The sequence below is a fragment of the Sebastes fasciatus genome, chromosome 11, assembly GCF_043250625.1.
Source record: "Sebastes fasciatus isolate fSebFas1 chromosome 11, fSebFas1.pri, whole genome shotgun sequence".
NCBI lineage: Eukaryota > Metazoa > Chordata > Actinopteri > Perciformes > Sebastidae > Sebastes > Sebastes fasciatus.
In genome coordinates, this window is record NC_133805.1 from 26451135 (window position 1) to 26473985 (window position 22851).

General features: G+C 40.7%; 2 protein-coding genes across 8 annotated transcripts in view; both read right to left on the reverse strand.

The window, feature by feature from the left end:
* LOC141777546 (retinal-specific phospholipid-transporting ATPase ABCA4-like) overlaps positions 1 to 1447 on the reverse strand; it is a 54527-nt gene extending 53080 nt beyond the window's left edge. For 2 of the 3 annotated variants that reach the window (XM_074651900.1, XM_074651898.1), the window contains exon 1: positions 517 to 1446. The gene's annotated coding sequence lies outside the window, so the exon portion shown is untranslated. Of the gene's footprint in view, positions 1 to 448 lie in introns of all 3 variants that reach the window. The other variant, XM_074651899.1, reaches the window with a different exon arrangement.
* Positions 1448 to 1905: 458 nt separating this feature from the next.
* The window catches only part of LOC141777547 (rho GTPase-activating protein 29-like), a 40053-nt gene continuing 19107 nt past the window's right edge, over positions 1906 to 22851 (reverse strand). For 2 of the 5 annotated variants that reach the window (XM_074651901.1, XM_074651903.1), the window contains exons 4-22: positions 20190 to 20286; positions 19857 to 19929; positions 19546 to 19606; positions 18785 to 18934; positions 16212 to 16276; positions 15964 to 16074; positions 15290 to 15370; positions 14337 to 14504; positions 14015 to 14152; positions 12474 to 12661; positions 10850 to 11019; positions 9873 to 10007; positions 9199 to 9297; positions 7615 to 7778; positions 6881 to 7069; positions 6575 to 6712; positions 6250 to 6473; positions 4465 to 4765; positions 1906 to 3835 (exon numbers count right to left, since the gene is read on the reverse strand). In XM_074651901.1, the coding sequence (XP_074508002.1) occupies positions 2669 to 3835; positions 4465 to 4765; positions 6250 to 6473; positions 6575 to 6712; positions 6881 to 7069; positions 7615 to 7778; positions 9199 to 9297; positions 9873 to 10007; positions 10850 to 11019; positions 12474 to 12661; positions 14015 to 14152; positions 14337 to 14504; positions 15290 to 15370; positions 15964 to 16074; positions 16212 to 16276; positions 18785 to 18934; positions 19546 to 19606; positions 19857 to 19929; positions 20190 to 20286 (3719 nt within the window). In that variant the 3' untranslated portion in view covers positions 1906 to 2668. Of the gene's footprint in view, positions 3836 to 4464; positions 4766 to 6249; positions 6474 to 6574; positions 6713 to 6880; positions 7070 to 7614; positions 7779 to 9198; positions 9298 to 9872; positions 10008 to 10849; positions 11020 to 12473; positions 12662 to 14014; positions 14153 to 14336; positions 14505 to 15289; positions 15371 to 15963; positions 16075 to 16211; positions 16277 to 18784; positions 18935 to 19545; positions 19607 to 19856; positions 19930 to 20189; positions 20287 to 20701; positions 21052 to 21111; positions 21450 to 22851 lie in introns of those variants that run through there. The other 3 variants (XM_074651905.1, XM_074651904.1, XM_074651906.1) reach the window with 3 other exon arrangements.

The window sequence follows — 22851 nt, forward strand, 5'->3', positions numbered from 1 at the left end:
TTTGGAGCTGAATGCTGACACAAAAACAACTCAAATGCCAATCACACACAGGTTATGTGCAGATGAGCTCAGAGAATGTCAGACATGAAGAGTAATTTGTTCACAGTGACATGTCCAATAGATTACTGGCAGACTGAGGATGCAGGGACATAAATACTTGTCTAGGAAAACAAGAGGACAAAAGACTGTGAGACTAAAATAGGAGAGTGAAGGGTATCATTATGCTTCTCTGAAATCACCTTATTACTCAAACAGTAATTACACACGACAGGACTTCCTTGCACAAGATTGGCAGAGAAACGTGTAGAAATGTTTTGGCGCGTCGAAAAAAACTGCTGAATGTTTCAGTAACTGATACAAGAAGCCATTTTAGCATCCACCTGTTATTACACCACCACATTATGTCAGACTGTAGGCATTAGAAAAACAGTAATTAGCAACCACATACCTGTCACCTCGTACATCATCTTACAGCACATCCTATTTTGTCAACAAAAGAACAAAGCTGTTCCTTACCTCTTATGGAAAGATATAAAAGTCGTACGACATCTAGAGAAACAGGTTCAGCTGAAGTAGTGGAAAACAGCAAGATAGGAGAGCTCGGTATGACTCCTAGCTGCCCACTCTCTCTCCTCTGCCTGCAGGTCAGCAGCACTCCTAATCTGATTGCTCTAATCTCCCAGCTCAACATGGGCAGGCAGAGAAAAAGACAACAGTCATCCATTTTGAGGCAGATTTAGGGGTATATCTGCTGGAGAGGAAAGGGGTGAAGTCAGGTGGAGAGAAGAACACTGCCCTGTGGTGGAGAGGGGTCACAGGTTTGATCACAATTAGAGCCTAAATGATCGTCATCCATGAGCAAAAATGTACCTGTATAGTTATTGTCACTCTGCAAGACAGACAACATTTCAACTAAAACACCTACAAAATAATTTTGACTTTGTTACATAAGAAGAAATACAAGACCCGGATATAAGACGTTTTTGTTACGTACGTGTCTGAAATCACTCACACCCTCTGAGCAGCTCGACAATGTAGAGCAGGTGACATGAGTAATTAGGTTTGGAGAATTTGAAGGCTTGACAGTTGGGCATTAAACCCACTTGACCCTGCTGAGAACTGTGTGCGTTACAGACACAACTAGCTTACCCTAAAACTGAAGTAAAAGCAAGGCTTAACCTGCACAAACATGGTGTCTAAGGTAGCATGGTGGATATCATGTCACACTACTCCACACAATGTCCAAATACAGCAAATTATAGCAACACATCTGACTGGATTCATGGTTGGAATATACAATAGGATGCAATGTCACAGGCAGGATAAATAATACATTAAAGTAAACTTATGTCTACATGGCTACACAAAAAAAAATCTAAAAAGGTTCAGATAAAACCCTGATTCTCTGAGGCACTGAACAAACATTGGAAAAGAGGTGAAAGGATTAGTTGTGATTAGTGGCAACTCATTTTTCAAGCACAAATTTCTGTTAACAAATACTTACATGTGAGAATGTTCTGCTTTTCTCGGTTTTATATTATTGCAAATTCGTTATCATTGGGTTTTGGAGATTGGTCAGACAAAACAAGTAATTTGAAGAAGTCTCCTTAGGCTCTAGGAAATCGCAATAGATTATTTCACTATTTTTTTTGTCATTTTGTAAACTAAAAAAAATAACCGATCAATTCAGAAATGAATGATTGGTAGTTGCAGCTCTAGATTCCACTGTCTCTTTCTCCAATGTGTCCAATACAGCACAAATACAGCCACAAATCTGAGTCCATGCATGTTTGAAATAGACAAAAAGTTGGGATTTAAAAAGGGACACAAGTAAACATACTCATAATATAACCTCTCTGAGGCACTGAACAGAAATAATAGAAAAAAACTCAATTGGAACAGAAATAACAGTTAAACTACGTGTTTAATTTGCAGCAAGCACTGTTGCACGTCATTTTTCTTCTGTATAGTCACAATAATGCGATGAGACAAAATTACTGCGACAAAACATGCAGTATGTATGAATGAATATAAAAAAAACGTAAACAGATACATATGGTTTACATACTGAGAAAAGATGTACCAATCACAGGCAACAAAGGACACATTTTTGATAAGGTAAAAATGTTGAACTCTTTAAAACTGAGAACCTCATGTTAAAAATACTTCCATCCGTTCTTTGTGGAATAAAAATACAAAATTTAGCACATTTTAACATTAAAAGGCAACATTAGAATTTGAACCTGCGTTAAGTGCATTGTGTGATTACAATAAAATATAATTTCATAAATCAAACATTGTACATGAACTTAAAAGGTTCAATTCAAACAAGGAAAATGATAGAGATCTTTACAGACAGATGTCAATTTGTGGTTGGCATAAAAATGGATGTATTTGTTATTTAAAAGCATGACACTAAACATTCAATGTTTGCATCACACTAGCATTTGTTTTGAATACTTGGGAAGACCAACCACGGTTGACATTTTTGACTTGAACATGTAAAATACAATATATTAGTACTTATAACACTTTCCTGGTACAGTATATTTTCACAGGCCTACATTTTCTCCCACTCTCAGCTTGTATGATATAAAAATGTTTTCCCCTGTATACACTATGGCACAGATACATTTCATATTTACAGATATAATATGTTTTTTTGGCGTCAGACAAAATGGGCCTCTCTGTGTTCGAGCTCCTGCAGCCGCCGAGGTCGCAGTCTTTGGTAGACGGGTTTAGACTCACTGGGGCTGAGGTCGTCAGGGCTGCTGGGGGGTGGGGACTGCGGGGGCGAAAGGGTCTCGGAGGTCGAGACCCCGGGGTCAATGGCGCTGTCAGTGGAGTCCTGTGTCTGGAGCCGTGTCTGTGGGGGGCTTGGAAGGGCAGGGGACGGGGCGACTACATTGGCAGGGTTGGAGGGGTCGAGCGATGAGGCGGTGGTGGTGGTGGAGGTGGTGGTTGATGTGGTAACAGTTGTATTCCAGTTTGGAAGCGTCCTAGCTTTGCTGTTAATGGAAAGAGGGGGCTTGTAGAAAGTTCCAGGAGGAGGCTGCAGAGTTCTCGGTGCCCTCAGCGTTAGCGGAAGGTTTGGTGAGCTGCTAGACTCACTATCTGTGTCATTTTCCCTTTTAGAAGTCCAGCCAGGCTTCACTGACACTGTGTAGGGGTTGCTGGAGAATATGGCGCTCATACTACCTGTGGCAGGGACCACAGATGCAGCCGTTACAGTGACGGGCATCGTTGCCTTTACAGGTTGTACTCCAGAGCTGGCAGATGGCAGGTTGGCCATAATCATAGCAGTCCTGGGTGTAACGTCATAGTGCTTGTACTTCCTGTCCCACGTTCTCCTCTGCATCGTCTGTGTGTCAATGAAAGGAGTGATGTAATAGGTGCTGACCCTTGATGAGCCACTTTGGCGAGCCTTTTCTGGCTCCGGTATCTCCTGTATAGTTTCAGAGACGGGGTCCCGTTCAGCAGAGCTCGTATCAGCTTTAGCAGCAGTGTTGCGGTAATTCCTCTCGCTGATCTGGGCGGGGTTGGGCAGGCGTTCCAGCGGCATGCTGATCGGTCGAGACACATGTCTGGTTCGCTGGGCGCGTAGCTGGACCTTTGGTGCCGCAGCGGTGGTGGAGGGGATGGTGATGGTGCTTGGACGGCCAAACACTAAGGTCGACCTCTGGACTTCTCCTTCACTGGATGTCTGGATCCCGTTGAGTCTGTCCATGGCTGAGACCACCTCTGTCCTGTCTGTTCCCGGCTGGACCTCTTGAACCTCGTTCATGATGTGTGAGGATGGGATCACTGATGAGTATCTTTTATACACTTTGGCACTCTGGAGGGACATAATAAACAATCAAATTACAATCTATGAACCACATAATAATCAGTATTCAAAGAAGTTAACTTTGCTTTAATAATGTAAATGTCCATTATTACATATCATAACTATAAAAGTTATGTCCATATTTCTTAAAAGAGTACTCCACCGATTTAGCCCTGCACTCCTATAACACTGTCAGACTCACGATGAACAGTTTGGGGGAAAAAATCAAAATGGATGCAGCAGAACCAGAGATATCGTCTTTTTTATTCTACACATTCTTCTTCCTAGTCCAAAACCGGACTACATTACCCACAATGCTACTCAACCGCCAACAGTTCGGTCAGAGATTTGGGTGTGTAGCATCTAATGTAGCCTCAAACAGAGGTAAGGAGCGGGCTACAGACCAACTCCACTCCCCCAGATTTTTTTTTTCATTTTCAAACCTGTAGTCTTCAGCCCCAACTGACGCTGACTCAAGTGACATCACTTGAGGTAATTTATCAGACTTCACGCGGCTCCTTGTGGCTTCATACAACTTTTTTTAAACATTGTTTTCTTCCCACTTGGCCGCTCATACTCACATTCTGTACAATATGATATGAGAGCAGTATTACTGACACCCTTAAATCCCCCCTCACCTCTTTGATGTCCATCAGGGAGGCGGAGTGTCTGCTGAGCCGCTGCACCTTCTCTTGGGGGGTGAGTCTGGGAGACGCCTGGCCAGTCGTGGAAATGTCGGAGCCGGACAGAAGTGATACGTCAAATACCGCTTGGAAGTGTCGCACCAGCAGCTCCACCATCAGGGCCTGGTAGGGGTAGTCCACCAGGGAGGACAGGGACACCTCAGCGTCTGTCTGCCGTGGCTTGACCAGTGTGGGGCCAAAGATGATGCCCAGGTTACTCGCAGTCATCTTGTTCTCCTCTGCCTGCTCCGTCACTCTGTGGTAGTAAAGAGTGATGATGAGTTTAAAGTATAAAAGACATACTTACAGGTATTGTTCAAGTGTTTTATCTGGGTTGTATGGAACAGTACAGTGAGTGACAGATTGACATTCTGCAGACCAATAATGGTGCTGGTGTCAGATTTACTTTACTTTACTTTGACTTTATTGTCCACCTTAGAGGAAATTTGTCTTTGGCTTCTCTAGTACATACCAAGATAAATACAAACATGGCATGTCAAGCATATCACCAGGACAATAAAACATTAAAATATACAGTCAGCAAAACACTCCGCACTGTTACAAAACATACAACAACAGACGTACAATTGTGCAAATGGGCAGGAAATAGCATCAGCAGGTGGGGATAGGTTACACATTTCAAAATACTTGAGGTCTTCCCTAGTGCAGTCATTTTGCATTTAGTACCTGTATGGCATGGGGAATAAAAGCCTCGCCCTTGTGGCGCTGAATCGACGGCCAGACGGGAGCAGCTCAAACTCAGAGTTTAGTGGGTGTGAAGCATCTACAGATATCTATCTGGCCTTCCTGAGTACTGCTCTATCAAATAAAGCACAGAGCTGCCTTTGGGGCTTGCCAACCACCTTCCATGCAAACTTAACAATTTTGGAAAGCTTGTTTTTGTTCTTCCCACTCAAGTTGCCATACCAAGCAATTATACTAAACTGTAAAATGCTTTTCAACCAAGCCCTTGTATGCCATCTCAAGTATGTGCTGACTTACACAAATGCTCCTCAGCTTCCTGATTAAAAACTCTCTGAGTTTTCAATAAAACTTAAAGTTTGATCAATGATCGTGCCCAGGTACTTAAAATGTTCCACTGCTTACACAGGCTGGTTGTTAAAAAATCAACAGGGGTGATGTCACTAGTCCCCCCTAGTTTTGTTTGTATTACAAGTTCCTTTGTTTTCGCCACATTAATTTCCAAATCACTAGTTTGACACCAGTCCTGTGGCAAGGTGACCTGGCTGAAGTAAGCTTCCTCATGTGTTGTTTCTGTGAGAAGACCAACCAAGGCCATGTCATCAGCATATTTAAGTAACTTAATATTGCTGCTGTGCACAGTCATGTCATTTGTATAAATAGAAAACAACAGAGGTGACAACATGCAGCCTTGTGGTGCTCCAGTATTTAGAACAAGCTCGTCTGAGTGGACCCCATTCAATAAAACTCTCTGAGGGCGGTCAGTTAAAAAACTTCTAATCCAGTGAATGAGCCCACCATTCACATTCATCTTAAAAAGTCGTTCTAAAAGAGTGTCAATTTGCATAGTATTAAAAGCTGATTGAAAACCACACTATGAATAGAGCATGAGTTTATGTACTCTGTGCTACTTCCTCTGTGCTATAGGGAAGTATTTGTTTCCCTTTTGAGTCTTAAGAGGAAGTTTGTGTCTCAGTGTATTGTGCAGACAGCGACAGATAGAAATCCCTACAATGGACTACCTCTGGGTGTTCTTACCTGTTAAGGTGTGCTATCAGGAAGCGCAGAGTCCTGTAGTTGGCTGTAGGCAGCTGGCGGAGAAGGTCTCTGATCTTGAAAATAACTCTGTTGAGCTGGACGCTTGCCCCCCCTTTCTCTCCTGTCTGAGGTTTATCAGCCTCCTCCACAATCACTCTCTGGCACTCTTTGGACAAACCGATAATGTCGTTGTAGTATCGATACTGGATCAATGGCTCTGGTAACTGTACACAGAAGGGAAACAGAGATGTGTTTTGTGTTCTTAGCAGTGGAAATTGCTGTGAACATCTGTTTTGTTGTGTTCAGTAAGAATTTAAAGGCTCACCTGTCTCAGGTAGAGTTTGAGGACATTGCTGATGTCGTGTGGTGAGAGGTCAGACAGCTCAACCAAGTCCTTCCCGTTTTCAAACGCCTGACAAAGCTTCTCGACGCGTGATTTGGCACCATTCACACGATAAATCCCCTGTGAGGAAAAAATAAACAGGCACACGGATTGGTACATTTTTGCTATAACAGATCATCTTGACACTTCCAGGTAAGATAATAAAATATCTCTAACATGTATGGTTTGAAAAGGCTACAATCCAAGATATCAAGTGATAAAGTAAAAAAAAAAAACTCCACTCTTTACCTTGATGTTTAGGGCTCGACTCTCAATCTCAGACGTGCACTTCTTGATGATAAAAGGGATACCATCTGTGCTGTTCTTTGCTGCTTGTACAAAGTCGATGCCAAACAGGTGTAGTCTGCCTTGGAGCTTTTTATGACCACACTGGATAGCAAGCGTCTCTAGACACTTCTTATGGCAGGCCAAGGAGCACTGGCAACCAAGAGGAGAAAAGAAGAAATATGAAGTAGCTGATTGATTAACACTTAGTTTAAACAAATTCTTGACTTAGTATCTTTTTTGTCTCTTCTTGTTTTGGGTCTTAGCACATTTTTCACTTGAAATACAAGTCGGCAGCCAACTGGCAACACATAGTGTCTGCTACATTTATCATTTCTAATGCATACTCCTTTACGCAATTGTTGCAATGTATGAGATACATGGGCTGTTAAATCAGCTAATGCATCATGAAAAAGTTCCTGTCCTGCTAATCTATTCTGTATATAACCACACAACAGCATTATCATCTCTACAGCTTAAAGGAAAACGTTGCAGATTTTCAACCAGCTTTGGATCGTTGCAGTGTGGGTGGTGAGTGCAAATGATCGGCGGACTTTTGCCGGCGGATGAGTGAGGAGCTCTGGGTGCTGTCAGCGCGGAGGGAGGTTGAAGGTTGTTAATTTGCATATACTACCCGCATTGTAGCGATACAAAGCTGGTTGAAAAGTTTACCCTAAGAAAGAGTATGTGTACTGTACCTCCTCACACTCAGCTCCATGGAAAACCACCAGACTATCACACTCTCTGCACTTCGACGGGGCTCGTAGTTTCCTCAGCTTATGGGTTTGAGCAGCTTTGGACATCTGAGCGTTTCGGAAGGGACCCGGAGAACTGGCCGTCTCTGTCACCATCTCTGCCAGACCTGAAAATCAGAGCCACTGATGAGGGAACTTATTAGACAGGTGACATCGTGCGGCTGAGTTCCTGTTAGTTCAAAGCAGAAAAAACGGAACCTCTGTGAGGGCAATTAGAAAAGTCTTTGTTGATGTCACGGCACTACGTGACATGGTGTGAAAAAAGTCACAAATTAAAAGATTAAATTAGGACATGATAATTTGGATAACGGCATATAAAATTAAAAGGGCTGTCAATCGATTAGAATATTTAATCACGATTAATGGCAAATTAATCACACATTTTTTATCTGTTCAAAATGTTCAAAAGTATTTAATACTCTTATCAACATGGGAGTGGGCAAATATGCTGCTTTATGCAAATGTATGTATACATTTATTACTGGAAATCAATTAACAACACAAAACAATGATAAATATTGTTCAGAAACCCTCACAGGTACTGCAATTAGCATAAAAAATATGCTCAAATCATAACATGACAAATTGAAGCCCAACTGGCAACAACAGCTGTCATTTTGTCAGTGTGCTGACTTGACTATGACTTGCCCCAAACTGCATGTGAGTTTTAAAGCTAGAGTGAAGATACTGGCATCATATGAAACTAGAAAACCGAAGGACTAATACATGGCCATTTCCAAAGGAGTGCCTTGACCTCTGACCTCAAGATATGTGAACGAAAATGGGTTCTATTGTTACCCACGAGTCTCCCCTTTACAGACATGCCCACTTTATGCTACTCCCATGCAGTTTTGGGCAAAAAACATGCAGTTTCTTTGCATGCAGTACAAATGTGTTATTTTTGCTTATTCTAAAAATGGTGTAGCTTTATACTCTGACAATTTTGCTAAAATTATATTTTTTCAAAATATATCGCCTTGCTTACAGTATCGCAATATATTGAATCGTTACCCCTATATCATGATACAAATCGTATCGCCAGATTCTTGCCAATACACAGCCCTATATTTTAATGCGTAATTGAGCTTTCTTATCATGCAAACAAATACGCATCAATGCACAATATATTTTTTAATTAAGTTGAATAGAGGAGCTGGCTTACTGCTTCAATTTTCAATGAGAAAATAAACATATACATTGACTGGGAGAGCTACGCATAGATACAGGAAGCGTGAGCTGAGGCCATACGCCAAAACTAACATGACCCCAATCTGTGCAGCTCTGTCGAGTGTAAAAACATTTCATGTAAGCGAAACCCACCAGAGTCAGGGCGATAAAAAAAGCTCTATATGAGGTGTGCAGTAGTCTCTCACTATTTCTCTTCGCTGTCACATAAATGGACACACTGACTGGCTGTGTTACTGCAGATATAAACCCAAAATTGGTATATACATTAGCATCCATCTGCTTGAGGAGAAGGGGACACGTAAAACGCCGTCATAAAGACAAAACACACACACGCCTTACCATTGTCCGAGGGCGACGGTGGTTCTCTCTCATCCAGGTCATCAGCAGAAGACATGGTCCCAGTGGAGGGAGTCCTCGGCAGCCGTCGTTTGAAGTCGCCTGCACATATATATAAAAGTCATGAATTTGTTGCATAACAATGTTCAGTGGCTAATTCTAAAAAAGCAGTTTCACCACAGATTGGTACAAGGACAATATCCCAGTGCAGTACCCAGAACAGATAAGCTATAGTGCTCTTCATGTGTACATTAAGTGATGAATAAGTCATGGCTTGGCACAGGCAAGTAGTTTCAGCTCTAGAGGGAAGTGCACTGACTGAGATGAGTAGTGCGTCGGTCTGGTGTACAATGAGGAAGTCACACCAAAACAAATATAATAAGAAGAAATACATCATGAGCACCTTCATCATCCTTTAGCTTTGTTGTGATTTGGATACGGAACTCAAGCTATTTTCTATTTTCTGTTTTTATCTTCTCACTGTCTTTATCACCTCACTTAAATATCATCTTTTAAATGAGAAGATTTGGGTGTTTTTTCCAATTGGATTTCTAGATCTCATCTGCTCAAATGTTTCTTCTCTTTGTCTCTTATGTATCATTGTATAATTTCCATGTGCAAATACCCTCAAGATCTTTAAGAAATTCCCCAAAAAGTTGAATGTAAAATCCTCTTACCTGGACTGGCGGTGGGGGAGTCCATGGACCTCGACTCGCTGCTGCCTCCCGCACTCTCCGAGTCGCTGCACATCCCGCCCTGGCTCCCCTGACTACTGGACGCCCAGGCTCTCAGCGTGGCCTGGCCTCTCAGCGCTGCGAGAAAGCATACAGACCAGCCATCACACACAAACAGAATGACAACAAAAGAAATAGAGCTGAATGGCAGCTTCCCATTTACTGATATTCTTGGCGTCAGTTTCGGGTTATTTTCAGAGACAAGTGGTCACACCGATATTCTAGACTTATGACGAGCAGGCAGCACACAACTGTTATGATTTTAGTCCTGAGAACATTTCCATGACTCAGAACACAAGTCCCTGAAAGGCTCATGTAAAGACACAGGCAGGTCTGCAGATCGCCTGCCAGCTTCAGCTGTCCAACCTTCAGCAACAATTATTTTGGGTTTGGGAATCACCCAGTTTCTAAAATACTGTACACATTCATGTTGGGAAAAAGCATGACCTAAGTAGGTATCAAATGGGATCTTCTCTAAAGTCTGCTGGCATTCATAGTACTTGTAAATACAAAAGCCATCCTTGTTTGGCTTGTGATCATCCCTTGAGCTCACATTATGCAACGTTCCAGACAACTCTGAACTCGAAAATGTATGACCTCCTACTATAAAAAGTACAATGGAACGCCACTCAAAGTAGAGGTTGTGTCTAAAAGGTAAAGAGCATAAATTGTGAAACTAACACAAGATGGTTAAGGTTCGGCAGTGAACTCAAATAGTTAAGGTTAGGTATTGACCTCAAGTGGTTAATGTTAGGATAGGTCGTCGGGCAGTGGGTCTCGAGTTTTTGTAAAGTTTTTGTTTACATTTGGCATTGTGCATCTGCACACTTGGTTGGATGTTGGACATGTCAACTGGGAAAATTCCAACATACGAGTTGTCTGGACCACAGCATTAGTTCAATTAATAACTGAATGAGCACCTGGTATGTCCGTGCTGCTGTTGGACCTCCGCTCGCGGATCTTTGCAGGTCGGTGTAGGGGAATGTCCACTTCGTCTCCGCTCAGCACTTCACAGGAGGTGATGGACGCCTGCGACAGGTTGCCATGGGAGGAATGAGTGCTGCCCACTGACCTTTTGTTGAACACAAACCTGGGGAAATAAAGTCAGCATTTCAGGTTACATGTGCTGAAGATTTCTATTGTTCCAAAGCTCGGTATTATTATATTGCACAGTGTACATCTGTGGGGATTTACAAGATTGTTGACCAGTAACCAACCATTACTTCTTCAGGCACTGAGACTTTTGGTGTGAATTTTCTGGTATTTTATCTGTTTTGCTAACACCCACTACAGTACCAAGACTGCAAGCACCAAACTTGGAGAAGAGTGTTATGAATAAGCAAGCATGTACTTTTAATGCATTGTATTACCTCTTCACAACACACTAGGGTTATTATAGTAAACTAAAACTGAAACTAAAACGTAAATAAGCAGTGAAGTGAAACTGAATAAAAAAAACGATATCATATAACATTGGAGAAAACGTGCCTTGTATTAGGGCATACGTTTCTGTCAGGCTAACCTCAGCTGTTCTGGAGACCTTTTAGTAATTCCTAAGTTTCTAACAGATGTTGATAAAAGATCATGAAGTCAAAAAAGCCCCATTTTCTTTGTTATGAGAAACTTCAAAGATTTTTCAGAAATGCAAGTTCTGCTTTAGGCTAAACTAAGACTGAAAGAGAGGATTAGGAAGAGAAACTGAAACAGCCCAGCCAGCAGACCACAGAAACAAACCCATTAGAGTGGCTTCACAATAATGGAAGTTCAAACTTGTCCCAAGCTCTAAATTTACATTCTAAGCCACAAAGCGGTTTTCAATCAATGTCAACACTTGTGATTTACGCTTTACTGTACCTAATAGAGCTACAACAACGTCATTAATCTTACCATTAACTTAGTACTAAGAAAGCGAAGCATTGCTTATTTTCTTAGTGATAATGAGTGTATGTGGGGGGGAAACTGGTTCGGACACTGCTTTGACAACCTAAGTAGAGTTGGGGACAGCTTTAACTCGGAGCCAAACTCTCACGCTCACAATCTCCCCTGCTGCATTCAGCCTGCGCCACAGATATTTCCTGAGGAAGGGCAACAAATTCAACACGCATTCTGTCTCTCCTTGATTCTCTCTCGCTTCCTCTCACTCTGACTCACTCTTACCTTTGCTGAAAGAAGAACTTACTTGAAGATATTTTGAAACACTCGTTAAAACAGAAGTTCGATTCAAAACAACCTTTAATCCTGAAACTATGGCCTGAAACTGTTTCATGCTATGCTCTCGCGTGCAACAATCTGGCCTGTGATGATGACTGTGTTTAAACTACAATGAACCATAACAAAGGAGAGTAGCAAGCAGATTTCATAAGCTAATCGCTGAGAGTACTTTCACAAAGCTGTGGAGTTTAAGTCTGACTTTGGAGTTGTTTTGCATAATTTAATAAAGCCAACCTTCTAATTCATAGCCAAGCAGTTTCATCAACATCGTTGTTGAGTTTAAATACAGAGAGCATTTTCAGAACCTTTTTGTGCATCTACAGTCCTTGGTACCTGGTATTGTCAGAGGAGGTGGAGTCTAAGTGCACACGCTCTTTAGGCAGATTTTTGGGCAGGTTCCGGACGAACTCAGCGTAGCATTCACCCGGTTCGTACAATTTGGCACTCTCGCTCAGGGCCTGGTGGTGGGCGGGGAGCGACACTGTCTGTGCCTGCTGCATCTGAAACCAGTTCACTGTCACCTGAAGAGTGAAAGATCATTTAGTAAAGTTGAATGAGTGAGTGAGTGAGTGAATGTAATACTGGCTGAATGAATTAAATAATAGGCAAATGAGAACTCAAATGATTGTAGAGATAAACATATCCAAAAACAGAAATAGAGGCAGCATTGTACTGCAGTTTCTTTTCTTTCTATTGAATATAAACAACCAAGTTGTCCTGTAAACTTTTTTTTTCACAATTTGATAAACCACTCCAATTTTAAAAATCGATTTTTTAACTTGACCTTCTAAACAATCCTACAAATTCATGCAATTTAAAAAATATTTTTAGCCCAAAAGTGGCACAGAGAAGCACAGCACATAGTACAAGTAGCACATTAAGCTTCTGGCCCAACATCAGTCATTTTTGATCATATACATTTTACGTATATTCACATTAATTATGAAGACTTTGAGTTACAAAATAAATGTGTGGCTGCTTTATATCATTAACAAACCATTTGCAAAGAAATAGACAAACAGCTAAAAATAAGGACAACAAAGCTCGACAGAGGTAAAACATAAACATTTACCTACTAGTAGCAGCATATTAACATAGATTTAGTGTTGTTGTTAAGTCCTTGTATTAAAATATCTTTTCGTCTTGTGTTTCAATTTTTGGTTGTGGGGCAACTCATTTGTTTACAATTTGATTTACCATGCATTGTATCTATAAGAAATTTATATAACAATTAGGGCTGTCAAAGTTATTCAAGTTAACATGATAATAATGCAACTTATATACTAGGTTGTAGTGGGCTGGCATCATGTGAAACTAGAAAACCTAAGGAATCCATTGGTACCAACTATGTCACACTAGCTTGTCATGAAGGAGGGTAAATACAGACATGCCTACTTTATGATAATCACATGCAGTTTTGGGCAAGTCATAGTCAAGTCATCACACTGACGCACTGACAGCTGTTGTTGCCTGTTGGGCTGCAGTTTGCCATGTTATGATTTGAGCATATATTTTATGCTAAATGCAGTACCTGTGAGGGTTTCTGGACAATATCTGTCATTGTTTTGTGATGTTGATTGATTTCAAGTAATAAATATATACATACATTTGCATAAAGCAGCATATTTGCCCACTCCAATGTTGATAAGAGTATTAAATACTTGACAAATCTCCCGTTAAGGTACATTTTGAAGTGATAAAAAATGGGCGATTAATCGCTGTTAACTATGGACAATCATGCGATTAATCGCAATTAAATATTTTAATAGATTGACAGCGCAAATAAACAACTAAATGTAATTGGACAATCCAGTTTCCTCTCTCAGTTCACTGGTGTGTTAGCTTAGGGCTAATATCATGTACTGTTCACTCACTGCTTTGAGTGTGAGGTCACACTGGAAGACCATTTCTCGGATCTGTGTGAGGATGGTGCTCTTGGCGTTGGCAAGATCCATCCTCCTGACGCCTGCGTCAGCCATACAGCTCTGGTACTGGTCCTGGGCCTCCTCTGCCTGACCACAACAATGGAAACAGAGAATAGTGTGAGGATGTGAATGACATGTTAAACAGCTGGGTAAAATGAGTGTGCAGGAATGCATTTCTGCAAAGACACATTTTGACAACTAATATAAATCGTCCTGGGGTGGTAAACTCCACATATAAGGTGATCTTCCCCCTATCTCCTCCCCTGCGTACCTTCTGCAGAGCCTCCTCCTCCAGCTTCCTCTTCTTCTCCAGCTGTTTGTTACCAGCATTAGACTGCTCCTCCTGGGAGCGGTTGGTGGATGAGTGGGCTTTCTGGTACTCCTCTCTCCGCTGGGCCTTCAGCACTCGTGCTTTACGCAAGGTTGCATCTGCCTCTTGCTGCCAAAACCACACAAATAAAACCACAAAATCCCATGTGATTAAAATGTGACAGAGGTGTGTAACGGTTAACATGAATATAATCAGGCACGCCTTTGTGGTTGATTAACCGTGCATGTGAAATGACACAGTATCATTTGTGAACAGCCAGGAACACACAGTGAATGAAACAAATACTGCATAGAGAGCAAAAAAAGATCTTATGACTTATTACCATCTAAAAAGCACATTCTTATACATCACTGATGATACAAATTTAAAATTTATTTTGAGCTGAAAATACCTGGACTTTGTGAATGGTCAATAATAAAAGCCATAAGATTAACCCCTCTCAGATGTTGGACCATCTGTGATAAACCTGATTGTTTGATGTGTTTGGATGTATGACTACGGCCAGTGTGACCTTATGCATCTTTCCTTTTATTTTGTTGTTGGTAGGATCTATTATTATTTTATTTATTTTAATTTGTGATTATATAATTCATGACATTCTCATTTCTTGTCTACTTCTTGTATTGTTTCTATTCGTATTGTACCACTTGTATTGAACATGTCAATAAACAGTTTCTAATAAAAAAAAAATCTATTTTGTGCTTTTGCAGAACTCCATGCTATTTAGCTATACTGACATTTACATATCTCACAATCTCCTGGCAGGCTGACAACATTTAAACATTTACTGTGGAATGCTGCTTGTCTGTAATGCAAAGAAGAAGATGGGTCACATTGATATCGAGCTAAATACTATCTAATAGTATGCATCGAAACAGGGACTCATTACAAACCATTTTCTTTTGCTCCCTCTGCCACTGTTCCTTGATGTCTTTCCTCAACTTGTCAAGTTCATTTTTACGGGCCAGAAGAGGCTGAAAAAAAAGATGGAAACGGGCCAACAATTACACTGATGTACACATTTCCAAAAGGCCTTTTTCTGAATAAGAATATTCTCAAAACCTTTACCCTAAAGATAAGACATAAGGATGTTCACTATATCAGAGATGCTTGTTTCCTGATCAGCAAGTACTGTTACAGAATATTACAGTTGACTAGAGGATTACAGTAAGACTTCCTGACTTTAAGGGCTAGAAGTCTTAGCTGTGTGCAAGATCTCTTACTGGAAATATCAAGACCCAAAAGGGCCTGAGAATAGTGCGATGACAAGAAAGACAAATAAAGATAAACAAAATTACTTGAATGTGTCTTCGTCGCGTTAAAAAGTGTGCCTTGTACTTAGAGTGCTACATTTTGCACAGGAGGCACAGTCATGCTATCTTTATTCAGTGTATTTTACTACAGGTCTTTTATTTTTGTGCACTCTTTATGTGCAAATCATGCTTCTGCTCCATCATTGCCTGTGTAATGCTGAAATGAATCCAACAACAGAAGGTTTGAGGTAGATAAGGCAGCAAACTCAAGTGCTCTATGTGAGCTACAGTCTACTTTTTCGTATCACTCTTACCTGTATGAATTTATTGGTCTGAAGAGCCATTGCAGTTTGCATGAGCAGCTGTTTGTATTCAATGTCGTTCTTGAATGTGGAAACGTAGATATCACTGAATGGCATGTAGTCCTTGGACAAATGAAATAAAGAAATCAACATCGGAAAAACTATTTCATAAGATATTTTATTTTAATAAAGACATGAGGTAACTATTCTATACTAATTACACATAAATAAATATCCATATAAAAAGGCTCTTCTGTTACCTGTTGACTGGCCAGTGTCTTAGCAGACTCAGCCATTTTGGCGTAGCTTTTGGAATACTCAATATCTGAAAGAAAAATGGTAACAATAAGGAATTATACATGTCTGTCAACTAAAGATTAGGTATATTGTCTGAATAAAAGAATGTGAAGTGTATTTAATCTCGCTGCATAATGCTGGTCCAGAACAAACATCGATTTCACACTTATGAGCTTCAGGAAACTCATTCTGGTTTTTACTAGGGCTGTCAATCGATTAAAATATTTAATCGTGATTAATCGCATGATTGTCCATGATTAATCGCAATTCATCGCAAATTAATCACACATTTTTTTTATCTGTTCAAAATGTACCTTAAAAGGGACATTTGTAGTATTTAATTTAAGTAAGTATTTAATACTCTTATCAACATGGGAGTGGACAAATATGCTGCTTTATGCAAATATATGTATATATGTATTATTGGAAATCAGTTAACAACACAAAACAATGACAAATATTGTCCAGAAACCCTCACAGGTACTGCATTTAGCATAAAAAATATGCTCAAATCATAACATGGAAAACTCAAGCCCAACAGGCAACAACAGCTGTCAGTGTGTCAGTGTGCTGACTTGACTATGACTTGCCCAAAACTGCATGTGATTATCATAAAGCGGGCATGTCTGTAAAGGGGAGACTCGTGGGTACCCATAGAACTCATTTTCAGGTCAAGATACCCCTTTGAAAATGGCCATGCCATTTATTTATGCATGTTATTTAACCTCCTTCATGACCAGCTAGTATGACATGGTTGGTACCAATGGATTCCTTAGGTTTTTCTAGTTTCATATGATACCAGTATGTTCACTCTAGTTGTATTAGTGGCGTTAAAACAAATTTGCGTTAATGCGTTATCGCGTTAATTTTGACAGCCCTTGTTATTACATTACACATCACAGTATACTGCATGTATCTTAAGATGAACAAAATGAAGAGGACTAAGTGGATGTAATTATAAATGGAACAAACTGTAAGGCAAACAGGCAAATGGTTTCTGCTTGGAATGTAAAATAAATACAGATTCTGAATAAATACATATCAGCAGGACATATGGGATCCCAATTCTGTTGTAGCCCTACAGGCATGTTATGCTAAATAGTTTGCTTGTCAATATAGTCAGCTGAAGCATAAGCATACATAGAGTCTATGATATTGTGAATAAGCATAGTAAAGCAAAGCATGTTAGAGACTGATTTTGAAATCCCAGATGTCTTGCCAAGGCCGATCAATTTTCTGCAATTACTTCCTGAATATAGCAGCTACATGATGTGTAGGAAAACACTGTCTCTGCATTTTGATACAGTTTGCCTTTAGGTATAAAGGAGTGGAGCTCTTATTCCTGACTGACTGAGCTGAGTTGCCATGACTAAAAGGCAGTAAAGTGTCCACAAACTGTTCTGCCACATCTGAACTCTATAACCTCAATTAACAGTCAAAAGGCTTATAATGACTTTGGGGCCTATTTGCAGAACGTTGCTTCAGTCCTACTGGGTCAGATACAATTTACAGATAACTCTCTTTGTCTTTTTTAAACGGCACTGCAACACAAGATGGGGTGAACTTCTAGGGCTGCCCCCTCTTAGTCGATTTATAATTTTTTATGCTTTTTTCATGCTTAAAGTTGCAGTAAGCAGAATATTTTTGGCATCATTGGGCAAAAAGTCCATATTAACATTTCAGCATATTGTAATTCAAGTGTTCTGAGAGAAAACTAGACTTCTGCACCTCCTCATGGCTCTGTTTTCAGGCTTTAGAAAATCTAGCCCGTGATGGGAGACTTCGGCCAATCACAGGTCATTTCAGAGAGAGAGCGTTCGTAGTTGCTGTTCATTCAACAGCTATAAAATGAGAAAGTTTGCTCCGGCTGGTGGGCGGTGCTTGGTATTTCCTCAACATATCTCAACATGGCTGCTGAGTCACAAACCTTCCCTTGTTACAGCTAAACAGTACACTACAATATGTTTCTGAAAACATTTGAGGTGAGAAATAGGCATTACAGTAATAGAATATTGATTCATATTTGATCAGCTAGTTTGATCGGAGTTCACGAGTGATTGACAGCTCTTCAGAGACGGCAGGCTCCAGTTCAGCTCTGATTGATTGTTTTCCTACTATCTGTGAAATCTTGCAGATGCCGTTAGGAGCACCGGAGGACACAGAGGCACATGATTTTTTCCAGATTACCTCTCATGCAATTCTACCTACTGCTGCTTTAATGGTTTATTTCTAAGAAAGTTATGAGCACATCTCTGCTAAACACACGATTTAAATTGGTACTTTTGTGTGATTCTTTGTGGAGAAACTCAGTTTTACAGATCTATCGATTAAATCAACTAATCGATTAGCTGTCAAAATTGTATGTGTGTTAGTCGACTAAGAATTGTCAAGGACAGCTCTATGAATTTTTACCACAAAATCCACTTCAGAAGATATCAATCGTCACATCCGTTCCCATAATATCTAGTATAATGTCCTAATGCAGTAACCCTCTGTTTTCCAAGCCAGTGCACTGTGAATAGTGTTAATGTCTCACCCATAGCCAGTCGTTTCTCCGTCCAGGCCAGAAGGTCTTTGATATACTTGGACCAGGCCTTGGCGTAGAGTAGAGCCGACTCCACCCCGCTCTCATTCTTCAGCAGGGTCAAGTCAACTGCTTCCTCCCGTGACAACGACACCTCTGGGCCTGGAGAGTCAGCAGAGGAGACACACACATCAAAACAAAGTGAATCGAAAAACACATGGTATCAACTAAATTGTAAAGCGTTGGATTGATGTGACTATCCCAACAGACGTGAGTGGGAGGTACATGAAAAAACACGTTCAGGTCAAAGTTGACAGTGTGGGAGGATATAAAAAGTGCCGGGCATCTTTTCAAATAGTACAACAGCATTATTTTCTTTTATTGGTTACACTGTGATGCACACCTCTCCCAGCCACCCGCCATCTGATTTAACACAAACCCCATGTGTTTCCCATCCCACACGGAACTACTCCTAAACAGGCAAGGAATGTCAGATATGTGGACTGAGAGGGGAAAACGAGCAGCTAGCATGAAAAAAGCAGCAGAAATAACAGGGGTGGAAGCAGAGGCTTAGGGTGGGTCTACCTCAGGCATTCAAGAGTCCAAAGCCTAAATCACTCAGATCACTCACCAGCTGACACGCTGGGCAGCCCTGGGCTACAAAGCAACCATTAAATGTGTTGTAAAGCAGCCATTAATAGCTATTATGTTTCAGGATTAATTTATTTTACACATTGCTAAGAGGTAAATGACAGAATGTAAATAACACTTACCCACAAGGTCACTTTTCTCAGAAACATATCCCTCAGGATCCACAGAGAGATTGTCAAAAGACTGTGAAAAAGACATTTTAGATTATAAGGAGGGAACAGCAGACATACAATCAAAGTCAGACATCAGAAGCAGCTGGGTTTTCAACACCCCAATTAAGTACAGAAAGCAAGTCTTTGAGGCTTTTTTAAATGGAGGCGTAGTAAAATTGCTGCTTTAAATGCACCCTTTTGAGAACTGTCAAGTTTGAAAACAAAGCTTTAAAAAGAAAATAGCTGGCCTGAATGCTGGGAAAAGAAAAATGGTTTCTCACCCTGCTTCTCCTGGTCTGGGGGATCCCCAACCCTGAGCCACTGTCCACATCTCCCATAAGGAAGTCAGAAACTCTGAGGGGAAGATATGCAGACGTATGTAATAAAGTACAGTCTAATGCGGTCAAAATTGCAATCTAATCAGTAATAAAGGGCTTTGAGAAATCAAAACTTGGAAGTATGTGGTTGTTTACTCGGATTAAAAAACAAAAAGCAGATCTACAATTTAAAACACAGAAAGATTAAAGATTGGCTGAAGTCAGCCCTGCTTTTCTTACACAGAACAGTAATAAAAATCTAGTGGTGTTGAAAAGTTATACAAACACTGTACTCACACATTGCCGAATGTGAATGCCAGAGTGTCAATGGATGTGTGTATCTCGCCAAATATAGCTTTTGTGTTTTCTTGGTTCACTTCCTTGAAGTTAACGCCTGTGGAGGGTGACAAAACACACACGAACTTTAGCCAAACTTAAATAACAAACCAGCTTATGCATACTCAATCACTCAACAAATGTATTAACACAACTAGGCCTGATGAGGTGCCACCAATAAAATACACACACAACGCATGGACAATATATCAAAATAGATTCAAAACAAAAAACAATGTGTTAAATGCATTTCTTTTCATTGTGTATCATGTGTATCGCCTCTATAAATGGCTAAAGTTGTTTCAAGTAAGTGTTGACATCCCCCTCAATGACAGACAAAAAGTTAAACCCCCTCTGCGGTTACACAGGTTCAAGAGTTTTAAAAACAACACGATGAAAACAGCTTAAAAACCACAACGGTTAGAGCAGAAGTAGTCTTAGGAAAATGACTTGTACAGTCCATGTCTTCCCACCAAATCAGAAATGTCTTCTTCTGAAGAGCTTCAAGGATCTTCAAGGATGGTGATTCAAGGAATATTCAGAAACAATCCCAAATTTCCCTTCCTTTGTTCCAGTGTGTTATAATCCCATAGGCCATCTTCCATGTTGATCATGCACAGTACACATTCTTTACTTTGAGATCTATTGACAGCAAGACGTCCAACTATTTTAGAAGCCTGACAAATCTTTGAGAATGCGTGCACAGAGCTTTTCCTGTCAGAGGAGTTAAACTCAGCAAGAAGACATTTGCAGAGAGCAATCAGAGGACCCAAAGACACGGTGAAATCCGACCGAGTACTTCCTGTCTGCCCGCGACAGGAAACACTCACACAGCTTGAGTTCTGCGACATGTAACACTTCACATAACTGTGAAAACACTTACCTTTTACCTCTGTCACCTGACATCGTCGTCTAGTAGCTGGGACCAGAAATAAAAAGCTCTAATCAGTTCCAGTTTTCAGGCTGCTTTCTAGCTTTTGTGCTTCCATTTTCTCTTCATGAGAGCAAATTCGATCCGTGTCAGTGGTGGCTGGGTAATTGTAAATTTCCAACCTACGACGACGCATAGAAGGGTCATGGCATCCTGGGATAAGGGAGGTAACCCCACGATCCAGGGAGACTCTCGAAGACACCGAAAGAGAGGAGACGCCGAGGTGCAAGCTTCCCTGCCGTGCACCTCCCTGGCCCTGAATGCTAGCGTACAACTCTGCGCTGACTTCTTCCTCAGGACATCCTGTGGGTCTCATAACAATGATTCCAGAGCTCTGCCCCCCCTTGTCACGATTGAAATATGGAAACTGCATCATTCAAGTACAGGGGCCATTGTTTTCTCACGCTTCAGCCGTAACTGGGACTATTAGCCCCTGAAAAATGTCTGATAACTTTCTGATGATTCTGGCTTGACATAACTTAATTTCTCTGTGATAGGCCATTAAAAAAATACTAAATATAATAGATGTATTAGTAAGGCAAACTAAAAAAAAAAGATTTAAATGCAGAAAAGAGTATCCGTTATGACTGAACAATGTGCTTGTCTTAGATTAATTACATAAATCTACAATAGGTTTATCTGCATAGGGACAGAAAAATGCCTTTGACATTTAAGATTGATTACAGTAAACAAATACACTCCATCAGCTTCAAGCATTTTCCCTAGACAAAGGGGGACAGCGAGCAGGGAAAGAATTTCAATAAGTTGAGGAAGTTGACACGTTTATTGGAGTGCCCTGCAGTTCTTCGGTAGGAGGAGGGGAAAATGAAAACACATCACAAAATGTGACCAGGAAAATAAACCCTGTCTGGGTCTGGTTTTGAACCTCAATGACAGTCTAGAGAAAAGATCATATCTTTGGTGTCACAAACAGAGAGGATGTCTGGGCAAGACAACAATCTATGTCTAGCATGAAACTCTTTGTATCATACAGCTGAACATGTTTTTTACATTAACTGGTTAATTAAAAAGAGTGTTGAGTGAAAATAAAAAAACAATAATTAGGAGAACAGTTTAACATCTACACATAAATGACATTTCAAACTGGTTAGACAACCATGTGTTTGGAGAGGGAGGGAGGAGGATTTCTTTCCAGTATATTCTGGCAGCTGTCCAAATGCCCCAGGTGTCATGAGCCATCAAAGAACAACATGAGTGAGGAGACGACACACTCTGAAGACACCGAGACGCACGAGGCCTGTTATCATCCAGACCTTTGAGTCCTCATCTCTGATGTCTCCCTGATTCATTCCTCTTTCAGCCTCTCCTTTTCAGTCCTCCTCTGGCTCGCTGTCTGTGTCAATATTGTGTTACCTGCCGGCCATTAGGGACAGTCCAGGCAGGGTGTGTGTTGATGTGAGGCACCCCCTTGTGGACAGGCAACTTTCCAAGTGTCCACTCTTCAACTAGTTATGGAACTACTGTATTTACTGCAGGATTAAATGGAAGGGCTTTCCTTATAAAATAGGAACAATGGCACACTGCACTGCCATAATGTACAATAGCACCATCATTTCATCGGTGTCAGGGTGTTTATGGATATTTTTGTGCAATTCTAGCATATAATATAATGGTAATATTCTTTCCTGAAAGGGATAAAGCCACTATACCCACATATTTTGGAAAAACCTT